Source organism: Linepithema humile, chromosome 6 (assembly GCF_040581485.1).
Source record: "Linepithema humile isolate Giens D197 chromosome 6, Lhum_UNIL_v1.0, whole genome shotgun sequence".
NCBI classification, from domain to species: Eukaryota; Metazoa; Arthropoda; class Insecta; order Hymenoptera; family Formicidae; genus Linepithema; species Linepithema humile.
In genome coordinates, this window is record NC_090133.1 from 13,942,129 (window position 1) to 13,962,522 (window position 20,394).

The window sequence follows — 20,394 nt, forward strand, 5'->3', positions numbered from 1 at the left end:
GATCACCTACATCAAAGCATAGCAATAATTTTTTTTTTTTTGTTTATAATCTTTATGATTCTTTTATAAAATTTTCTGAACTTAATTAGACAGTGAGAGATATCAAAAAATGTTCTATGACTTTATTTATTACATTCTGTATATACGTTTTCAAACTATTCTTAGTTAGATTTTATTCAGTTACTTCTATTAGTTTTCATTAAATTGTTGCAAGAAATTTTATCTGTAAATTTCACAATTAATATCGATGTTTAACAAGAGATAGTTTCTCCTGGCAATAAATTTAAACACTCCCACTTTCGACATGAGGAAAACCAGGAATGAGCTATTGTTGTGTCGCGTCGGCTAGCGCAATAAATGCGTTTGTGTTTACAAGCGGTGCATGCTCGCTTTTCAAGTAGTATCGGATATCTGCTAAATCTCGCATACTTATCTATAATCTCAACAACTTGCTCGCGTCTCGAGATCTTCGATCCGCATTTATGCCGGTATGCCAGCCAGCTTAGTTTACCTGGACCCATTGAGTTGGGGTTCCGTACATGGTGGCGCGCGTATGTAGATAAGGCAGATGCTACGGCAAAGATTACGCCCGGAGGATACCGTTGACACTTAACAGGCCCCAATTAAAGCCATTACACGTTTAATTGTCTAATTAATTTATACCTAGCCGCGCTCGGAATTATATCCTCACTGAATCGATCCGAATCGACCGCTGGAACTTGTTACTTTCTATTGCGCACACGAGTGAACGGAATATAAGACTATTAAAACATTTGCGAAAAAATCACGGTATTGTCATTTCTCATATTTATTATAAAAAATAAAATTTAATCGATCTTATTAAGAAAGAAATTGCGAAAATATGAATACGGATTGTCATCGCGATCAAAAAGAAAGGTTGTGAAAAATAATCCTCGCGATGTTATATCTCCATCTGTCTCTGTACAATTTTAATGTTCAACTTCGTTTTCCTTGTATTATGTAGTGCTTTGAGAAGACACGTTGTATGAAATTCTGCCGCTCAGTACTCACTTGCGACAGTCCGTAATTACATTTCACGATGGATTTTGTGATGAGCAATGGCACGATCGCTATACAAACATACTGATCTTTATTCATAGGTATTCCGCAGTCGTTGCTCGCCATTGTTCGAGGATTCGCGGATCGCACGATATGTCGGCCGTGTAACGCATAGGTGGGTATAATTGCACTGTGCGTACGTGTCTTTTCGTTTCTTGCGAAGGAAACGGCCGTGAGACGGGATCACGGAAATCGCTATTACACACCGCGGTGTTGCATCGGATAGAAGCCGCAATTATCAAACCATCCGCAGACGCGCGATGAGTCCTGATAATTTGGAAATTACGCCTTCCGGCTGATTGAAATTAAAACTCTGCTGAACCGCAATCCGAGTATCTTGTATCATCTTAACTTTTTGCACATAGTTAATGTTGAAATATTCTTACCAATTACGAAATGCTTTTCTTATCGTAAATCAATTTAATTATTTATTATTTATTTATCAACGTTAAATTTAAATGTCGATAAAGGGAGAATATCAAGACATATAATCGATTTATATTGATTAACATTAAAATGAATGAAATTTGCGCAAATAAATAGCAATCTTTAAAATATCCTTGAGCTTATGTTATGAATGAATGTTATAAATTTATATTAAATATGTATAAAATGCATTTCCATATACGCATCCATCAAATGTATTCAATCGTTCACAATTATCCAGCAGATTATCCACAGCAAAAGAGTTTTTTTGTTCAACATATTTAATGAATCATATTATTACAAATTTATATGTATGTGAGTCGACAGTCTCTACTAGAAAATAAATATCAATTTTTTATTGCTTTTTTACTTTAATAATATCCTTATCTTTAGTAAATACGTCGTAAATTGCAATAAATTAGCAATCACAAAGCAATGCTAATCCGTTACTATTCGCGTGATGCTCGACTGGTTGACTCCACATTTGTTTGATGTAAATTTTATCGCTTTTATCTTGACGCTTTGTTTCGTACTGATAAAACATTCACATTCGATTCATGTTTCATTTTCTGTGCGTTCATTTATTTCCTGAGTCTAAATTACACTAACCCGTCAAAAATTGTCCTAATGGATGACTATTATTATTCGTTATTATTCGTTATTCATAAAGATTTATATGTAGCGATTTAAGTCTCGAAAGCGTCAAACAAGCATTATATTTGACAGTTTTAACATTGTTAACTTTGTGTTTCTCATGTAACAAAATAGACGTATGGTTCAAAAATTCAAAAATTATGACTTTCTACCTGTTATGATTCTATAAAATTAAAATTAAACATATTAGTAATAATGAAATACTAGAGAGTTATATAAAATATTAAGTAAAATTTACAGACTTTACATTTCTCCTTGCGTTTCGTTTGCGTATTTTCCTCATTTTTACGTAATGTTTATCACAGTACTTGCACTGATATTATATATTATCTATGCGGAAAATGTCAAACCACATCGTACATATTGTTATTGCACAGCATCTTCCTATCAAGTACTAATTACGAAAATTACAATTCTCTATTACAAAATACACGTTGCGCAATCTAGTTTATTATTATTCCATTTCGTCATCAACAATCGTAAAACAGCATCGATTATAGGTTGCCATTATTCTCTTAATTTTAGAGTTTCTTTTATTTTCTAAAAAATTCTATTTTGTCATTGAAATCACTTTGACATCATAAATTTTTTTACATGTAGAATAAGTTTCGATAATTTTCTTTAATTCTGATAATGAGAGATCTAAAAATATACATATATGTAGCTAATATCTCAAAATTTCTCTCAGCTGAGAAGTCAAGGGGATGCGGTAGCATCCCTTCGCGAGCGCCTGCTAAGCATGGCGGCGTCTAGTAGTTTCGCGTGGTAGCGGAGCGGGTTTCACAGGCCAATATACGTAGGTGCACATAGACACGTGTGTATGTTCGCGTGCAAAAGGCAGTAACCCTCAAGGTAAGACGAAATGCCACCTGGCAGGTTTTTGCGACGTTGCGCGCGAGATGCGATATTGTTTTTGCCCTCTTGGCCGAGCCCGAGCAAAGGAGCTGCCTTTAGCTTCTGCCCCCTTCATTCCTACCTTCTTTCCTCCTCCGACGCCCCACTTCCGGTGTGGGTAGGAACCGGTAGCCAATAGGAGGTGGGCACCACGCCTCCCCCACCCACGCGCACCTGCGTCCACGCCCGCCAATCAGAGGACGGACTACCTGGAGAACAGAGTTACCGCGACACGAGAGAGAGAAAGAGAGAGAGAGAGAGAGAGAGAGAGAGAGAGAGGAAGAGGAGGAGGAGGGAGGGAGAGAGACGGACGGATGGAATGGCGGACGCATGAGCGAGAAGAAGGTAAGAATGAAGAAAGGAGAGAGAGAAAGATGCACCGTGACGTCCTCCGCGGCACTTGGACGCGCACGCTCCGATTGCACCTTCCTCTCTTCTTTTCTGTCTTTCTTCCCTTCCCGCCCGCCGGTCGCTATTGCTCGATGCATTCTCCTTCTTGTTGTTCTTCTTCTCCTCCCGCAGCCGCCCTCCGTCACTCCTCATTTCCCTTCTTTCGCCTCTTTGTGCCAAGGGCCGAGGCTTCTTCGATAGGCCACGTAGGTGCGCGCGCGCTCATTTCTTCCCTTTTGCCGTTAATTTTCTTTGCGCATGGCCGCGTTTTTGCCCGGCCGCTCCATTACCACTGAATTCTTCTTTCGGCGATATTTCGAGCTGTTTATCGGCCGTAATGGCCGCGACCTCGAGAAGCACTTCTCTCTTTTGCAGCGACCGAAACCCTTTCATCCTCTACCATATCGCGAACTTTCTCGTCGCGTCAACTTATTGTGCTCTTCGATTGAGATTTTTCACCGTAACAAATCAGTACCAAATATGTCCAATGCATTTCTTACGATTTGATGTTTAATTAAGTTGACGAATTTGCACCGATTAATCTTTTGCGATCGTGCGTCAAAGTAGATTCGACATAGCAGTTGACGATAGGTCTATGCACAATTCTTTAACTAGCTGAAGCAAGGCGTGATTACAATTAGCAAACTATGTTTTTCTAATCTTCATCAAGTTTCCTAGATAACGAAAATTGCTTGTAACAATCATTTTAATCCGACGGCGTTAAAATTGAAACTGAATATTTAATATTAACTTATTCGTCGAAATAAATTCGAATCGCAACTAGTTAAGGAATAACATTTCCAAGGAATAAATCCGTTTAACAAATATATATTTATGCGACAATTTTTGCTATTATCTATGCACATATCAAATCATATTATATCATTCTAAATGATTCATTAGATTCATTAGAAATTCAGTTGCTCGCAAATATCATCCTTGAACTTAAATACGGTTATAGTAGGGAGAAAAGCGAGTCATGCACCAGTCGAGCCATTTTTGCGACAAATTGCGCAAAAGGGTCCTTGAGTCTGCCAAATTTGGAAAGCCGCCCGAATCCTTTTACGGATGTTGAGCCCTGACGGCCAATGGCCGCCTTCAACTTGAAAATCTCACTCGAACGTGTCGACCGCGTCGAAACGAACATCCACAAGTTATTTCGCAATCATCATTTCAATATCATCAACTGATACATAAGCCAAAATTTTGTTGTAATGTGAAGATGAGTAATAGAAACAAGAAAGAAGAAAAAGAAAAATGTGTAAGAAGTCGAAATAGATTTTATCCGGAATTTTATTCCCGAAAATGTTGTGAATTTCTTTTGCAGATGTTATATTTAAAATTCTTTTTCAGTTTAGTTACAGAAATTCATAGAAATTTATGAATTTCTGTAACTAAACTGAAAAAGAATTTTAAATATAACATCTGCAAAAGAAATTCACAACATTTTCGGGAATAAAATTCCGGATAAAATTAGCGATTGTTATAATTTTACAGTAATAACATAAGAGCTCTATCTCAATTTTTTCATTTAATAATCTCACAATATCACATCTATTACAATTATCGATATCACAACGGTGTTAAGAAAATCTATCATCATATCTGCAACGTTTGTCCTTAAATTCGCATAAAACAAATTTTCGCCCGCGAGAGAACTCCTTCCGACTCGTCAGTAACACAATGTTTTTCTTAGTTGAACGAGCCGCCCCCTCGTAACGGTCAGTGGATTCCCCAAGCGGAAAAATCAACACGGCCAGTTAATTTCATTCCGAATTATGAGAATCGACCTAGCGATCCTGATTATTTTCTTTTTGCAGCATCGCGAGAGTCTCGCAGACTTTTTGCTCAGAGAGATAGAGAGATTCTTAAAGTGCAGTAGGAAAGTCTGTCGAAATCAAAAATAGTACATAGTTTTCAACAATATAAAACTCTAAACTATTATAATTAACATACAATAAACTGAAAGTTTTAATTACACAAACTCATGTTTTTAATATCTCGAGATATATAGAATATTGAGAAATTGAGGAGAACAACTAAAATAATAATTGTTATCAAGCAACAGCGACGATCCGCTACATTTAAGCATGTACGATTATCTGCGATAATGTCACTGTTCCGCTCGGTCTGCGAAGAACGAACCGCGGTACTTATGGTCGCTACGTGGAAAAGTGGTGAGACAGGACGAAGGGGAAATCGGTTACACGTTACACTTTCAGAGTGTTTTTGCCAGATCGAGAGAAGCCAATGAAGTTCTCTTTCGTTCGGTCTTTATGGAACCATCTCCACGTTTAAGCCGACAAGAAATGTAAACCGCTGTCGCACTGCTGCTAGCGTTGGACATACCAAGTGATAGTTTTTTTTTTTTTTTTTCATTCCATTTGTATTTATCTAACAAATTTATCTGGCATAAAACAATTTCATTAAGTATTTAATCGAAGCACGTGACGTTACAATTTCGATAAAATCTGGTACGTTCAAAGGAGCATTGTATTGTACAAATTTAAAAATAATTGCGATTTTTTTGCTTTCTCAAATCTAATCATAAAACATCAGGAAGATAGTGAGAAAAGAATTTAAAAATATATTAATATGTCATTAAGAGAAAGAAAGAAATAAATATAAATGTAATTGATAATATTGTAACTTTTTTAATTTTCAAAAATAATTTCAGGGTGGAAGGAGTGACTTTTAATATAACACTTTTACGCTTCTTTACAATATTTCACAATTTTATGGCTGGAATTTATTCAAAAATCTTTCACATGCAAGTAGCGAGTACAGTAAAGAATTTTAACGTTGAAATGATAAAATAAGCTAGCGCGAAGCAGTAGAGAAGATACATTAACGTTGTAAGGACACAGGACGTGAATCTACATCACCAATATGCAAAGTGTAAAAATTGTCAACCTTCTTGCCTCGCACTTCCCAGTAAAGAAAAAAAAGCTGCCGAGTGAAAGGGTTAAACTAAACTACATCATTACGTTCCAAAGAGAAAAGGAGGAGAGGAAAGGAGAGAGCGAGAGAGAGAGCATCAAAGCATTCCAAAGAAAGGATACTTATAGATATCGATGAAAGGTATTATCATAAACACGTGAGAAACCTAAATTGACTTCCAGATCGCGGCAGCGATCCCCCCCGAGGGAGAGATAATTAGTCACGGCCCCGTGGCTCCCGCATACGCCGTAATTATTTTTATAATCAGCTGTCGTCGCGCTTTCCCGGTAATCTATTTGCATCGAGCGCGCATGCCCGCGTGTTCGCGGGTAATTATTGCGGGAAAATTTAAAGGGACGCGGCAACAAAGAAACTCGCAGGAGTCTCGCGCACGGGACATGTAATATACATAATTAAAGGAGGGGCTGGTAATTGCCAAGCCAATTATACGTTGTGCGCGAGATATTAATTTGGCGTGGCCATTAATTTGCTGACCGACATCACGGGAAAATCTATTGCGCACACGAAAGTCGTATCGGTGACCCGCGCTGCGTGGTAATCGACCTGCGGCAAAAAATCGCTCGATGGCCTGATAATTATTGGTAACAACGTAGGATGTGGTTCGTTAAATCGCGGCATGAAATCTCTTTCTAGAATTTCCTTCTGGTTACAGTGAATCGTATAATGGTGCTCGCCATAAATCATCTATCCACGCTTGTACATTTATATCAGGATTCGACTTGTGTTCTATCTGTTTCTCATGTTAGGATTTAATAATTAAATAATTTAATCTAGATTAATAAAAATTAGAAATGTTAACAATATAATTCCTAAAGAGGCCCTTAAAATTAACAAAATCCAATTATGTGATGTAAATGAGTTTTTTTCGGCCGTTGCTAGTTGTTTGTTTGCTTATGTTGATTTATTTATTTAAATTAACAAACGTTTCGCGGTCACGTGATCACTCTCTTCAAATAGAAATTATTTTGTTGTTAGCATCTTAATCAGTGTTCTCATATTAATAATGCTCGTTCTAATAAGTTTTTTGCATGATTGTTAAATTAATGTAAGCAGGTGTAACAGAATAAAAAATTGAACGCGTCTCTATTATAAATACATTATTTATCTTTTCTATATATTCAAAAAAATATTAACAGCTACTCACATTTTTATAATTTATCTATACATTTTTACATTATGTCATGCATTTATTATACATAATTTTCACTACAGTTGTTCAATTTTCATTAATTTTGTTTAGCTTGAATATTAAAATAAAAAACGTTTTTATCAATTTCCAATTTTATCATCTCATCATTTAATTATTAATTGTGTCTCATAATACGAAATATATATATATATATAAAATAAGTAAAATAAATAAGTAAAAAAACAGACAATAAAAAAATATAGTGTAGATAACGTGTACAATAAAATTATACTAATAAAACAAAAAGCACAATAGTGGAAAATAATATAAATCACAATAATTTATTTATAGATCGCAAAAGAATTATGATACTACTTATATCGAGTGATTAGTTGCTATAAATTATGACCAATCTTAGATCTTAATTACCCGTTAATGGACATTAAGTCGTCAACACTTTACTTAATTGCTATCGCTAACAATTAACAGCCACGTTAGATACTTATTAAATGATTATTACTTTACGTAAAAATTGTATTGCTATATCGCACGGAACTTTCTCTATTTTACTAAATAACCGCATAAAGCAAAAAGTAATCTCAAAAAGTTTACGATCTTATGTAAAACTATGTATACTGCAAAATTTGTACAAAAATGACAATAGTGAATATTGATATAATTGCAAGTCATAAGTACTTCATTTTGCAATTTTATGGCTCACGAGTGGTGCAATTGAGAAATACGATAAAATCGTATAAAGCACATAATAATATCGCTCGGGGCGCCGAAGGTAAATGACTATCATCTGCGGAAAACCAGTCAAGTCATATGTTGTGAAAAGCAAGCCACGCATTCACATATGATTGCACATTACATCCATTAACATTATAACATGTTCACTCTCGAAAAAATACATTTATACAATCACCATCAGAAAAATGTGCACTTATAAAAATGTTCAAATATATTACTAATCTCAAAAATAGGGATTCTAAAAATTAAATCTTTTTATATATCTCGGTTTTTTTTTGGGATGGTAGTCAATTATTACTTTCGCATATTTCTGCGATATTCGAAAAAACCTTCAAAATTGCAAATGTGAAAGTTTGATTTGGCATTTTGTTATTATTCACCTGATAATACACATTCGGGTTTTTTTTTTTTTTGTGCAAATTATTTTCACAGGTTGACACACCGGATTACTTTTTTGCCGATTTAGTCGCGGCACGGGTTCGTCAGTTTTTCTTGTTCGCTATCTACGATGTTGGTAAGAAAATACACGAAGCAAATCGAAAGATTAGCGCGATAATTCATTAGTGGTTGTAGTTCGCTATCTGGATCTGAATGAACGTAATGTGGAGGAATAAAGTAAATTAAAAGTGAGCAAAACCATTGGAGAACGAATCAGAGATCAAGTTCGAATTTCCACTTACTTTGATTTAAAAAAATGTCTTTATAGAATTTTATTTGAAAAAACTACTCTCAACCCATATACTTTCTTTACACGATTTCTTAATTATTTCCAAACTTTGATTCTACCATTCGCCGTCGGTATACTGCAAACTGCAGCTTCAAACGTCAAAAAACAAAACATTTAGAGCTTAAACTCGAATTTATCTAAAAATCACGGCTATATTGCTACCAAAGCAATACGATACATCTATCGTTTTATGATTATTAAAAAAATAATCTAAAAAAATTTAATTATATTTAATAATTAAGAAACATTAAGTGATAAAAAAATATTATTCAAAGTGTATCTAAAATAAAATTTGTAATAAAGGTAAAAATATTTTAAAAATGATAATCAATATATGCTTGCGTAAATATTGTTCACTCAAAATAAATAGTACATAGAAATGTAACTAGCATGACATAAATACAATAATTTCGTTTTCTTTTCCTGTTTTCTTTTTCCTTGAGATATCAAGTTCATTGCCACCGTGCGATTATCCAGGTATTAATCTTCATCTACGAACACTTATGATGTTATTATTATACCAACTCGAGTATAATCAGCAGCCGCAAAAAAAGAAAACAGAAGTTGCTTCAAGTTTTTGCACTTCACGACAACAGCATTAAAGATGAAATTTATCATACCGGATAATATTGACTATTCAAATAATGTATTTGTTTCTTTTCTGCAATGAGTATGTGAAATTGCACGATAATAGCAATTCGGTAAAAAATTGTTTTTTCGGCACATGTCAAATCGTATTATCGAACGAAACCAATCTGTCATGCAATTAGCAATGATCTCTCAAGTAGTATCATAGCTGCATCTTGCGCCTACTAAGCAATAAACTTTTTTGCCTTTTTTCAGAAACGATTTAATCGTCCAAGATAATGTATTAGCATGCAAATGCCATTACTTTATCACGAAAATAATGCATGAAATACGTGTAAAATGAATAATAACTCAATAGACTATACAACTAATTAGACAAGACGGTAAATATTTTCGTAATAATCGCTATTTAAAAAATTATTATTTTAAGATTACTATTTTTAAACGTGTTTTCTGTCAACTTTTCAAAATTTAAAAGAATTTATAAAATGTAACTTCAAAAATATGTGCACGCAGAGTTCACTCTTATTATTAATTATACTTTAAAATATAATTAATAATATTTTTTGTAATAATTATTCGCTCACTGAGAAAAAATCGTATGTTTCTTCTTGTATATAAACTATGTATCATATTTCTTACATATTTATTTTAATACAAATTTGTACAAAAAATAATTGCATTCTATACAAAAATAGTTGAGACTTATGTAACTCAAGAGAGAAATTTAATAGGAAATCGTGAAAAGTGATATATAATCCGTTTTCTTGTAAATTCTCCAATATAGCCGAAAGAATTTTTGTTTACATTGCCAAGTTTCTCAGTAAGAATCGACAACATTTTGTCTCGTTTACTCATCGTCGTATAAATGTCAGAAAGGAGAAATACCACGTCGTTCGTGAGCATGTGATCGGCAACAAACTGGCCGAGAGGTAAGGAGATCAAACGAATCGACAATGGACAAAAGTAACTATTCTTTGTCCTACGATATGACGATTACTTCAGAAAATTGAAAGACTACAAGAAAGACTGTAAAGCTTTTCCATTTTGTAGCATTCTGTAATCTCAATTTAATTTACAATCAGTTTTCAAAACTCAAATTGAAAATTGAAAGCTTCTTATTTTAACTTTCACAATAATCGGTTTCACATATTTCGGTTTTGAGTCTTGATATAGCGCGAGTTGAATATTAACTATAGCTATTTAAAAGCTAAAATTCCGGAACCTACTTTCGTGTTCTCATATATTTATCGTTAAGCGCGGCATGTAAGATTCTTGTCTCATTGTTGACATTGCACGCGATTTTCAGATTCAGCGAACTGAACTGGATATCGGATGATTGCATTAAAACGGTGTAACATAGTAACAAAGCACCTAGAAGCTTAGATTTTGCAAGAAATTTGGAACGCGAAAGAGCACGAGGTTTTAAAATCGAAGAAAAATTGTAGCCCGTATAACGTGCAGAGGGGAATAAATAAGAGCTCACACTTACCTTGCTCTGTACGTAATCGAGGGCGAGCATGCAGTCGGAGTATCCACTCTCAGTCTTGATAGTCGCGCCACCCTGGCCAGGTCCAGTCGAACAAAATCCGGAACCGACGACACCGACCGGCCCGCCAAGGCCAGCCGCCGCAGCAGCCGCGACACTATCCCGATACCAAGGATACATGAGCAGTCTTGCAAAATCACTATTCCAAAAGTTTCTCCTAACTTGGTCCGTTCGGAATTGGAAGCAAATTCACTCACAGCACGTTTTTATCCTTCTTCCTTGTCTCGTATTTGGTCCCGACGATGTGCGATACAGAACGTACGATGCACCCCTCGCTGGACGACGATATCACTGGACCACGAACACGAACGGCGCGATGCGATCGCAATATCGCGCGTAGCCGCCGCGCTCGCGCACAACTACGTCTTGCGTGGAATTTCCAGATCGCGCGTGCACAAGGCGATCACTAGCATTTGCGTACACAGGTACAAACGTCACGAGACTACACAATCCTGGCTGGTCTGCTAGTAACGCCAATGGAAGTCGCGTGCCGCGCGTTCCTGTTTCGAGCCGAGAGACGGTCATCGACGTCGCCGAGTTAGGTTACTCGCTACTCGTTCGAGCGCGAAACACGTCCGATACCGCACTGCCGAGCAGCGTCTTCCCGGGCGTCCCTCGCGATATTAAACGTAAACACCGCGCGTCGAGCCGGCTCGACCTTGTTCGTATATTGAAACACGGCCCGTCCGTCTTTGTCTGTCTCTCTCGTTCTCGGTCGACTAGCTGTTTACCTTTTTTTTTCCCCAATGATGCCGCGTAGGTATCGCCTATTCGAAAATCAGTTCGCGAAGAAGTAGCTAAAATATCTGGTCTGGTAAAACTCCGATGACTAGATTCCTTCCCGTTGTCGCTGCGCGTTCGATATGTCCGCTCCGTGAATTTTAGGACATGTTTTGCACGCGATCGAACACGATCCCGCGGATCGCCACGAGCCCGCGCGCACGCGGGCGCGTGTCGCGCACCCGCTCGCACGATTATCTCTGAACAGGTTGTAATCACGCTTGGTATTTTTAACAGCCTTTTCTCCCTCCGCACGTAGAATCGTTCGTTTATTGCGTTCGTGACACCGAACCGGCCGGCTTCGCTCTCTCTCTCCTCAGAGCACGCGAGATTACGCGCTGTCAGTCGACGACACGACGCAACGCCCGTGTGTCATTCTCCGCTCTTCTTCTCTTCCGGCACTTGATCGATCGATGATTTATCGCATGGCGATCATCGAATCGATCGCTTCCTCCAGAAGGCACCGCAGTTCATTGCCGCCGTAGTTCGTGACACATCGCGCGAATATTCACTTCACGAACGAAAACCACCGAAATGCCTAATAACAACGAGCGCGCCCGCGTTCCGAAATCCAATTTGGCGCAATTCGAACGCTCACGAGTCGCACCATAATCACAAACGGTGACGAGCGGTGCGAAAGGAAAGCTCGATTACGCGACAGGGGTCCAAGCGCGCGAAAAATGGTTTCTTCTATCACTGTCTTCTCTCGCTCTATTCCTTCCCCCCTCCCTCTCTCCCTCTCTCAGTCTCTCTCTCTCTCTCTCTCTCCCTCACTCTGTCTCCCACGCTGTAGACGACACCGTGTCGTCGCGAGCGAGAGTCGTGGCGTCGACCTCCGTAACTTCTTCTTCTTCGGCGATCTCGCCAAAAGCGCGCTAACCCCCGTTTTTTCGCGGCTGCTCGACCGGAATGCGCAAAAAAATGCAACCGCGGCAAAGCCCGGATATTGTGAACCGTGAACCGCGGACGCGGTTTGAGCACTGACGCGGGAGCCGCGATTCGAACGACCGTTCGGCCGTGCTCGGCGGTCTCCGGCGGCCCTCGTGTCTGCCCCTCACAGTCAGCCTTCACTTGCTCGTGTCGCGCGCCGGTCTAGCGGGGGAAAACGGCTTGCGGAAGGGTGGAAGAACGGCGGCGGGGCGCGGGTGCGGCAAGCGCAATCTTTCTCTCTCGTTTTATCATTTCCCCGTCTCTTTCTCGTCGCTCGTCGGGCAAAGTGGGAGCAACAGCTTCTCTCGCACGAACGCGACGCTCTAACGATACCCAGCTCAACGCTATTCGGAAAGACGTAAGACGAGGGAAGAATTTTCTCGTTTCGCGATTCTCGCGACGGGAAAGACTTGTGCTTAAAATTATTAAATTTCGTGTTAACGCGCGTTAACACAAATAATTGTTTAAAAATACAACTGTATGCTGTGAACATGTTTATTTCTCAGCATATCTTAACGAGAAGAACACACTAATGATCAATTTTATAAAATATAAATGTGAATGCAATTCTTATTGTTAATATCATATCTTGCTGAAACCATTCAAAGCTTCAACTGATAATTCGCTAAATATATGAAAATTGTCGTGAGATATGTGCATTGCATAATCTTGTATCTATGATCGAGAATACAACACATTGTAATTCATGACGTAACAGCGAGTCTAAGTGTCATAATTATACGAATGGTTTTTCTTCGCGTATACGTGTCAACAGATACGGTGCAACCATCAATTTTCGGTGAGGAGAGAAAACAACGACGCGTCGAAACGACCATTCCGTACCAACGAACCCTCGAATTCGCAAGTACGCAAAAACCTAGCTGAATCACCGGGCGTCGGCCTTGACGAGTAAAATTCTCGGATGGTGGACACGGAAGGACGAGGTTCTGACCTCCTGCGACCTAATTCTACGGTACCATCCTCGGTGTGGAGAAGCTTGGGAAAGGTCGCGAACGCTGTGAAACATCATGCAAAAACCCGCCCCTGAAATGGTTCACGAATTCCTGGGGAATTTCTTCAGCAGACGCGGAAGGAAAAAAAACGGTCCTAGGATAAAAAGTCACCCATCGCGAAGGGGTCGGTGAACCCACGCAGATATATTTTAACATGCTGATGTTCTCTCGTCTGCATCTTCACTTTGAGCAACAGTAAACTTCAGGGTTTCGCGTGCAAATTGCATTTTATTACTTACTCCACACAAACAAACCTTAAAGAAAACAACCAACATTAAGATTTTATTAGATTCTACTTACCGTCTCGTTACATCTTAATGCAACACAAGAATAAAACGATAAATTTTGACGCGATGGTATTGCGTCAACGAAGGAATATGATTTGTGGATTCTATAGATTTAATAGGTTATTGCGGCAAAGATATTCAGCGATTTATTAAAATAAAGCTAAACTCTTCCAAGTCTTTCTCGATTATGCTTTACTACCGACCTTGAACCATACATTAACTCCGCCAACTTCGAGTAAAAAGAGAAAGAGAAATATATGAGAAGCGATGTCGCCAACCCCCGTGGCGTAGACCAGTAAAGAGCTATAACCACAAATCTTATCGCCGGAGATGGAGGAAGACTAGAATGGGGATGATGGTCATGGTTAGAGGGTCATGGAACTCTCAGTGCTCCAGTTTCTTAAATGTCTATGCTTCCATGTCATATTTTCATAGGTCAGTGGAACGGAACATGAATTCAGAAAGTGACGATAAGTGACTACGAATGTTAATATTGAAACATCAGTAAACAGAGATACGACAGATTTCATGCAACGCCTGAATAGAGATCTAAACGCTTTTGGTAAAAAAGTTTCCACTATGTATATATATATATACAATTATGTAATACAATTGATTAAGAAACAAGCAATGCAAATTTATAAGATCGGAAAATATTGATATTTTAATCTAGAATTATTTGTATATTATGAAATGTAATGTAAAATCACTCTCAGTTTTATTACACAAGATTGGTGAAGTAAAGGATTGATTTGAAACAAAATAAATATATATACATTTATTTGCTAGCACTAACTATAATGTACAAACAATTTTATCCTGCACAAAATATATTGAAAAGATATAAGCAAGCCTTTGGTGAGGACCTTCAGAAGAACCTTGCAGATTTACAATAAAGTAGAAACATTGTATCCACGTGTAACAAGATAACTGAATTTTTCAAATGATTAACGCGCATTTCAGCGAAGAAGCCAACGATGTCGTGGGTTCATTCACTGGTCATTAATAGGTGCCTTGTCCTTTCTTTTCTTCGAGGAAAAGAACCACGAGCAGCGACATCGTCGACCCCCGTGGAGTGTTCCAAAAACAAGCTATAACCACAAATCTTATCGCCGAAGAGGAGGGCGAAGAAGAAGACCTCAAGGGGGGTTGCCGGTTAGGTTAAAGGGGGAGTTCGTTCCACCTTCCGAGCTACCTAACAAGTAGCTTGTAAGAAGAGCCGTTTCGCCCGGTGATTCGTGCTCGTAGAGCTGCTGCCGCTGCCCTGAGGAAAAACTGCGACACGGTTTTTCGGCCAATGGGGTTCTCCCTCCAAGTTCAAGGCCATTCTCAAAGATAGCTGCGGTGCGGGGAGCGGGACAGGAGGAGGGCTTTTTTGTTTTCCATGCTCTGGCACTACTATGAGGGCGACCGACAGACCGACAGACCCCGCTGCTGCCCGGATCTACGTCTCGTTCCTCACTAGCGCCAGACTGTTTTTTGATCATCCGTTCTCTTCATCGACATACCTTAATATATTTTTTCCGAAAGTCTTGTGATTAGAGCTGACAATAAGTTTGGATTATTGCAAAAAGTCTGCATTTCATGGATCGCGAACCGTTTCGATAACTTATAGCACTATTCATGAATCAATTCAGCTGATCTGAACGCTGATCATATAAAATATTATAATCCAGAAAGATAATGAGCTAACGATGGAAGATATAATGGGAAGCTAATGTCAATCAGTGCAATAAAGCTAGATATGAAGCAATAATCGCAATTTGTTGAATCTACGAAATTTTTAATAAACTATGCCATGTTTCTATGGAAATGTCATATTAAATTGTGATGAAAAGTATTACATAGATACAGACTGAAAATATTATAGACATTATTCAAATAATCATGTCTTCGTTTCTATACATTTCACATCTACATTACAGTAAATCACCTTTAAATCCAATTAACTTAATTTTATTCGAAAAATAATTTAAAACTTTCTCATATTATTGAAGTGATTATAAATGTAATAGAAAACTTGCGACAGTTGAGGAAGAACATTCCAACTTATTGCTGCAAAAGTGAGCCGTCTTGGGTAAATTTAATGGAAATCAATAATGTCTCTTGTAATGTGTTTAAATAAAACGTAAATTATTTTTATAGCCTATAGAATTGAATTTTTATTTTCATCAAATAAAAAAATATCGCGTAAATGATTATTTTGATTTGTATAGATTTCTTTCATACATGCGAAAAACACGCGAAAAATTTCTACAATATGCTAAATATGAGAAATAACTCGAGTCGCCATCGGTGAACAATATTTTGATATATATACTCGTAGGGACCAATGGAAAAGCAAATCATAAGAAGTCTTTAAAAATTCTCCAACAACTCGCTCAATGGCGCCTGGTCGATCGGCCATGTTGTTTTAAGCGAGCAAGACGAAAAGGGACACGGGGGACGAACCGAAGCAATGTAGCAAGAAATCATGAAACGGAGTAAAAGGATGGGGACAGAGATTAATGAGAAACGAATCTAGTAGAGGAAAGAACGACGGAAGAAGATCGACTTGAGCCGAAGACTACGATAATGTGGATAAACAGTCTTCTAGTAAAGGTATAAGATACATAAGTACACACTTTAATTATTTCTAAAATGAAAATCAAATTCTGTTAAGAATCATTTTTTCACAATCTCAAGAATTTAGCGTGAAATTATCGTTAGAGATACTTGTACCATTTTTACGTATAAACGTAAAAGTATTTAGGATAGCTAGAATAGATTATATGTACTTATCATTTCTTAATACATTTCTCAGGTTAGTTTATTGAAATAATAATAAAAGTAAGAAGCTCACATATTTTCATACATAGTCATGTAATATTATATGTATATTTGATAAATTTGATTAAATCTAAAACACTTGTATAATATTGCTCGATAAATGTATATAATAATTAGTTTCATTTACAATTTTCTTTTCGAGGTGATTTTTATACTCGTACCGTAAATATATAATAATATTATAAAAAAAGCAGTGGTTTGAGCCACTGGCAATCAGCAACAGACGCAGACTGGCGATTTAACCATTTTCACACGGGTTAACGATAACGCTGACCCGTGTTTCGGCTGCAGCGGATCTCATGCATAATTAATTAAATGGATATGCGCTTTCGATTGCAGTCGAGCAGACACAAGCGTATACACGAAATGGCCAAGCCTTCCACTCCTCCCAGGGGGTTGGCTCGCTTCATTTAGAAAATGAAATTGCGGAGTCGCGAGGGGGCGTGCTCCCTCTTCGAAGTGAACATGCGCACCTCGCTCACCTCATCCCTCACCTAGGTGAGCGGAGGACCAGGGTTTCGATCCTCCGCCGTTCGGAGGACTCCTCGTAGCCCGCGTATTCCTCGTATTACAGGGAAAATGGTGGGCGCTTTTTGTACCATATCGCATCGATGTGACTCGCTCTGCGCTTTAAAGCAGACCTATTTTGTTTATTGGTGTTAATCGCGCTCATACCGTCGTTTTTAATCGTAGCGTTTTTGTTTCGTTGCAAAAAAATAGATGCCGTTCCGATGTTGTTTCTTGAAAAAACAATGGCTCGCAACAATCCTTTCGCGCTGCGAAAGATGCTATTTACGAAACAATCTCGCGGGTTTTAAACGATTCAATGGTATCATGCATATTCATTTATCTAAACACATATTTAAGTGAAATTCCGCGATTAATTTCAAAATATTCTCTCTGTTCTCATCCGCCTCGTTATTTTGCGAAATGAGGTAACATATGCAATTATTAAATAAATATTTTATTTTATAAATTTCATATTTGCATAAAAAATCGTCACGATCACAACATGATAAACGACGCGTTCTAGCAATCGGAGTTAAATATCTGAAAACTGGATTAGGCCGATTAATATGATAAGAATAGTGAGATGATTGCATCTTACAATCCAAGAGAAAGATAGACAACCCGGTGAAATGACGTTTCAAGAGGTGCGGAGGATAACGGAAAGCAGCCATGCGCGTCCGACTGCCATCGCAGTATCTTGCCCCTTCCTAACTCCCGTGGTGCGGAGAATAGGTCAGAGGTCGATCTTGCGGAAGAAGGCACTGACCACACCTGTCTCAAGATAGCGCAAACTCATAAATCTAAAGCTTCGTTCGATAACATGAACCAACTCGAACTACTACATTCATTGACGTGTGAAAGGATTATACGTCATATTTAATAAAAATATATAAATAAAAAAAATTGTAATTACGTGAAAGAACGAAACAGTCGTTTTCATCGCTTTGAAACGGCGCTACGATTTCACGCATTAAGTAAAAGAATATTTGGGAAGGAAAAAGGAACAGCGAAATACGAAAACCGTGTCTCGGCCGAGCGATGAACGAACGTATTCTTCACGGAGGGACAAGGACATGAGCACGAGCAACCCTGGCGAAGGAACCAAATACGTAGGTCGTTCTTGAGAAAGACAGCGCGGTTGCATGGATGAATCGCGCGGAGGAGAGCCAGACGGGAATAGAAAATGCGGAATAAGGAGAAGAGATCCAAGTTCGAGCGATTGTAACAAGATAGAGAGAGAGAAAGAGAGAGAGAGACAGAGGAGAAAAGAGAGACGAAGAATCGTCTGGAAAGCACGAGAGAAATTAATGAAAAATATCAGGACACGGAGGAGGAAAGAAGCGCGGGAGCTGAAATGTAGACGCAGTTTGTGGAGGAAGGAAGACAGCGTGCTAACTGGAGAGGGAAAACAGCGAGGAAGAGCGAGCAACCGGAGAGGATTAAAGGAGAGGGAGAGAGAGAGAGAGAGAGAGAGAGAGAGAGAGAGAGAGAGAGAGAGGGAAAGAGAGAGGGAGGGAGGAAGGGAGAGAGAGAGAGAAACAGCTCCGATGAGTAGTCGATGAGGAAGGCCGCCACTGTCGGAGTACTCTGACAGAGGCGTTACCGCGGCCGCGTTCCTCATTGGTCGCTCGCAGACTGGTCTGGTTGCCACCCACCGCAGGCGCAACCAGAAAAAATGCGGTCCCCTCCAGAAGGAGGAAAGCGCGCGAGCAAGGAGCCAAGAGGTGGTTGATAGAGACGGGCTCATAGATACGGAGCAAAAGAGAGAGAGAGAGAGAGGGAGAGAAAAGATAGTGGTGGAGGAAGAGGAAGAGAGGAGAACGAAGAAGCCGGACAGGAGCTGGTTACAAGCACTGTACAGGACGACGAGATCCTGTGTGCGTTTGGCAACCCCGCCCGAGGGTTGACTCCCGGGTACCACCGGCCCTTGGTGCCGCCATCACGGCATCCAAGAAACCCCCTTTTACCCTCCCGCCCCGGCCGCCACCTCCCGCCTCCCTCCGCAACCCTCCTGATGGTTCCTGAGAGGATTCGCGAAACGCGAGTGAGACCCGGATTCTATCCCTCGTAGTTTTTGAACTAAGTTCCTTTGGGAAGATGGGAACGTTTTCAGAAGATCTGATTTAATACACAGATTTTTCTCAAACCTGGTTAGGCCTGATCTTTTTCTGTCGAACCACGTGATAAGCGAACGCATTGCACGCAAATTATATGCCGATTAATTTTGAAAATAAGAAAATTCTTTATAATTCCTCCATGGCAAAATAATGGCAAAATCAGTTTCCTTTTTGCTTGTAATATTTAACAAAAGTACAAATAATCACATAAACATAACATATTTTAATGTCCATTGATTCTTATTTTTAGTGCTTAAAATATTAAATGTCAAATGTCATTTTTTGTTTTATTATGATTAATAAACAATTTTATCAAAATAGCATTATTAAATAATAAAACAATAAAAAAATAACGTAACGTTTAATAGTGTTTTTGTGTTTTGTGTTCAGGAGTCGTGCAGAATCTTGAACGATATAAAAATTTCTTTTTAGATTATTATAAATATTAAATAATAAAATATTTGGCATAACTTAAAGCAATATGTCGTATAGGTACATGTTTACTTCCCAGATTATACTTATGTTAGAGTCTCTGTCTTTTCCATCAAAATCTCTGGCCAATTCTTTCTGCTTTCTCGTATTGTGAATGTTGGTAGAATGTTTGAAAGGTTCAGAATTTTAGTTGCAACTCCACGTCGCTAAAAAAGAGCACAGGAATGTGTTTGCCGAAAGTCAGCGTCGTCCTCGAACGAACTTGAGGAATGTCGTGTAGTATTCTTAGTTTTTTCACGTTTTACGGAGCACACCAATTTTTGTTGTCCTCTTAAAAACAAGCAA

At 38.5% G+C, this 20,394-nt stretch overlaps 1 protein-coding gene across 1 annotated transcript in view; it reads right to left on the minus strand.

Annotated features, from left to right (window-relative positions):
• Window positions 1-12,925, minus strand: part of LOC105674000 (zinc finger protein rotund-like) — a 151,342-nt gene extending 138,417 nt beyond the window's left edge. The window contains exon 1 of the mRNA XM_012370030.2: window positions 11,095-12,925. Within this exon, the coding sequence (XP_012225453.1) occupies window positions 11,095-11,271 (177 nt within the window). The 5' untranslated portion in view covers window positions 11,272-12,925. The remainder of the gene's footprint in view (window positions 1-11,094) is intronic.
• Between the last annotated feature and the right edge of the window lie 7,469 nt (window positions 12,926-20,394).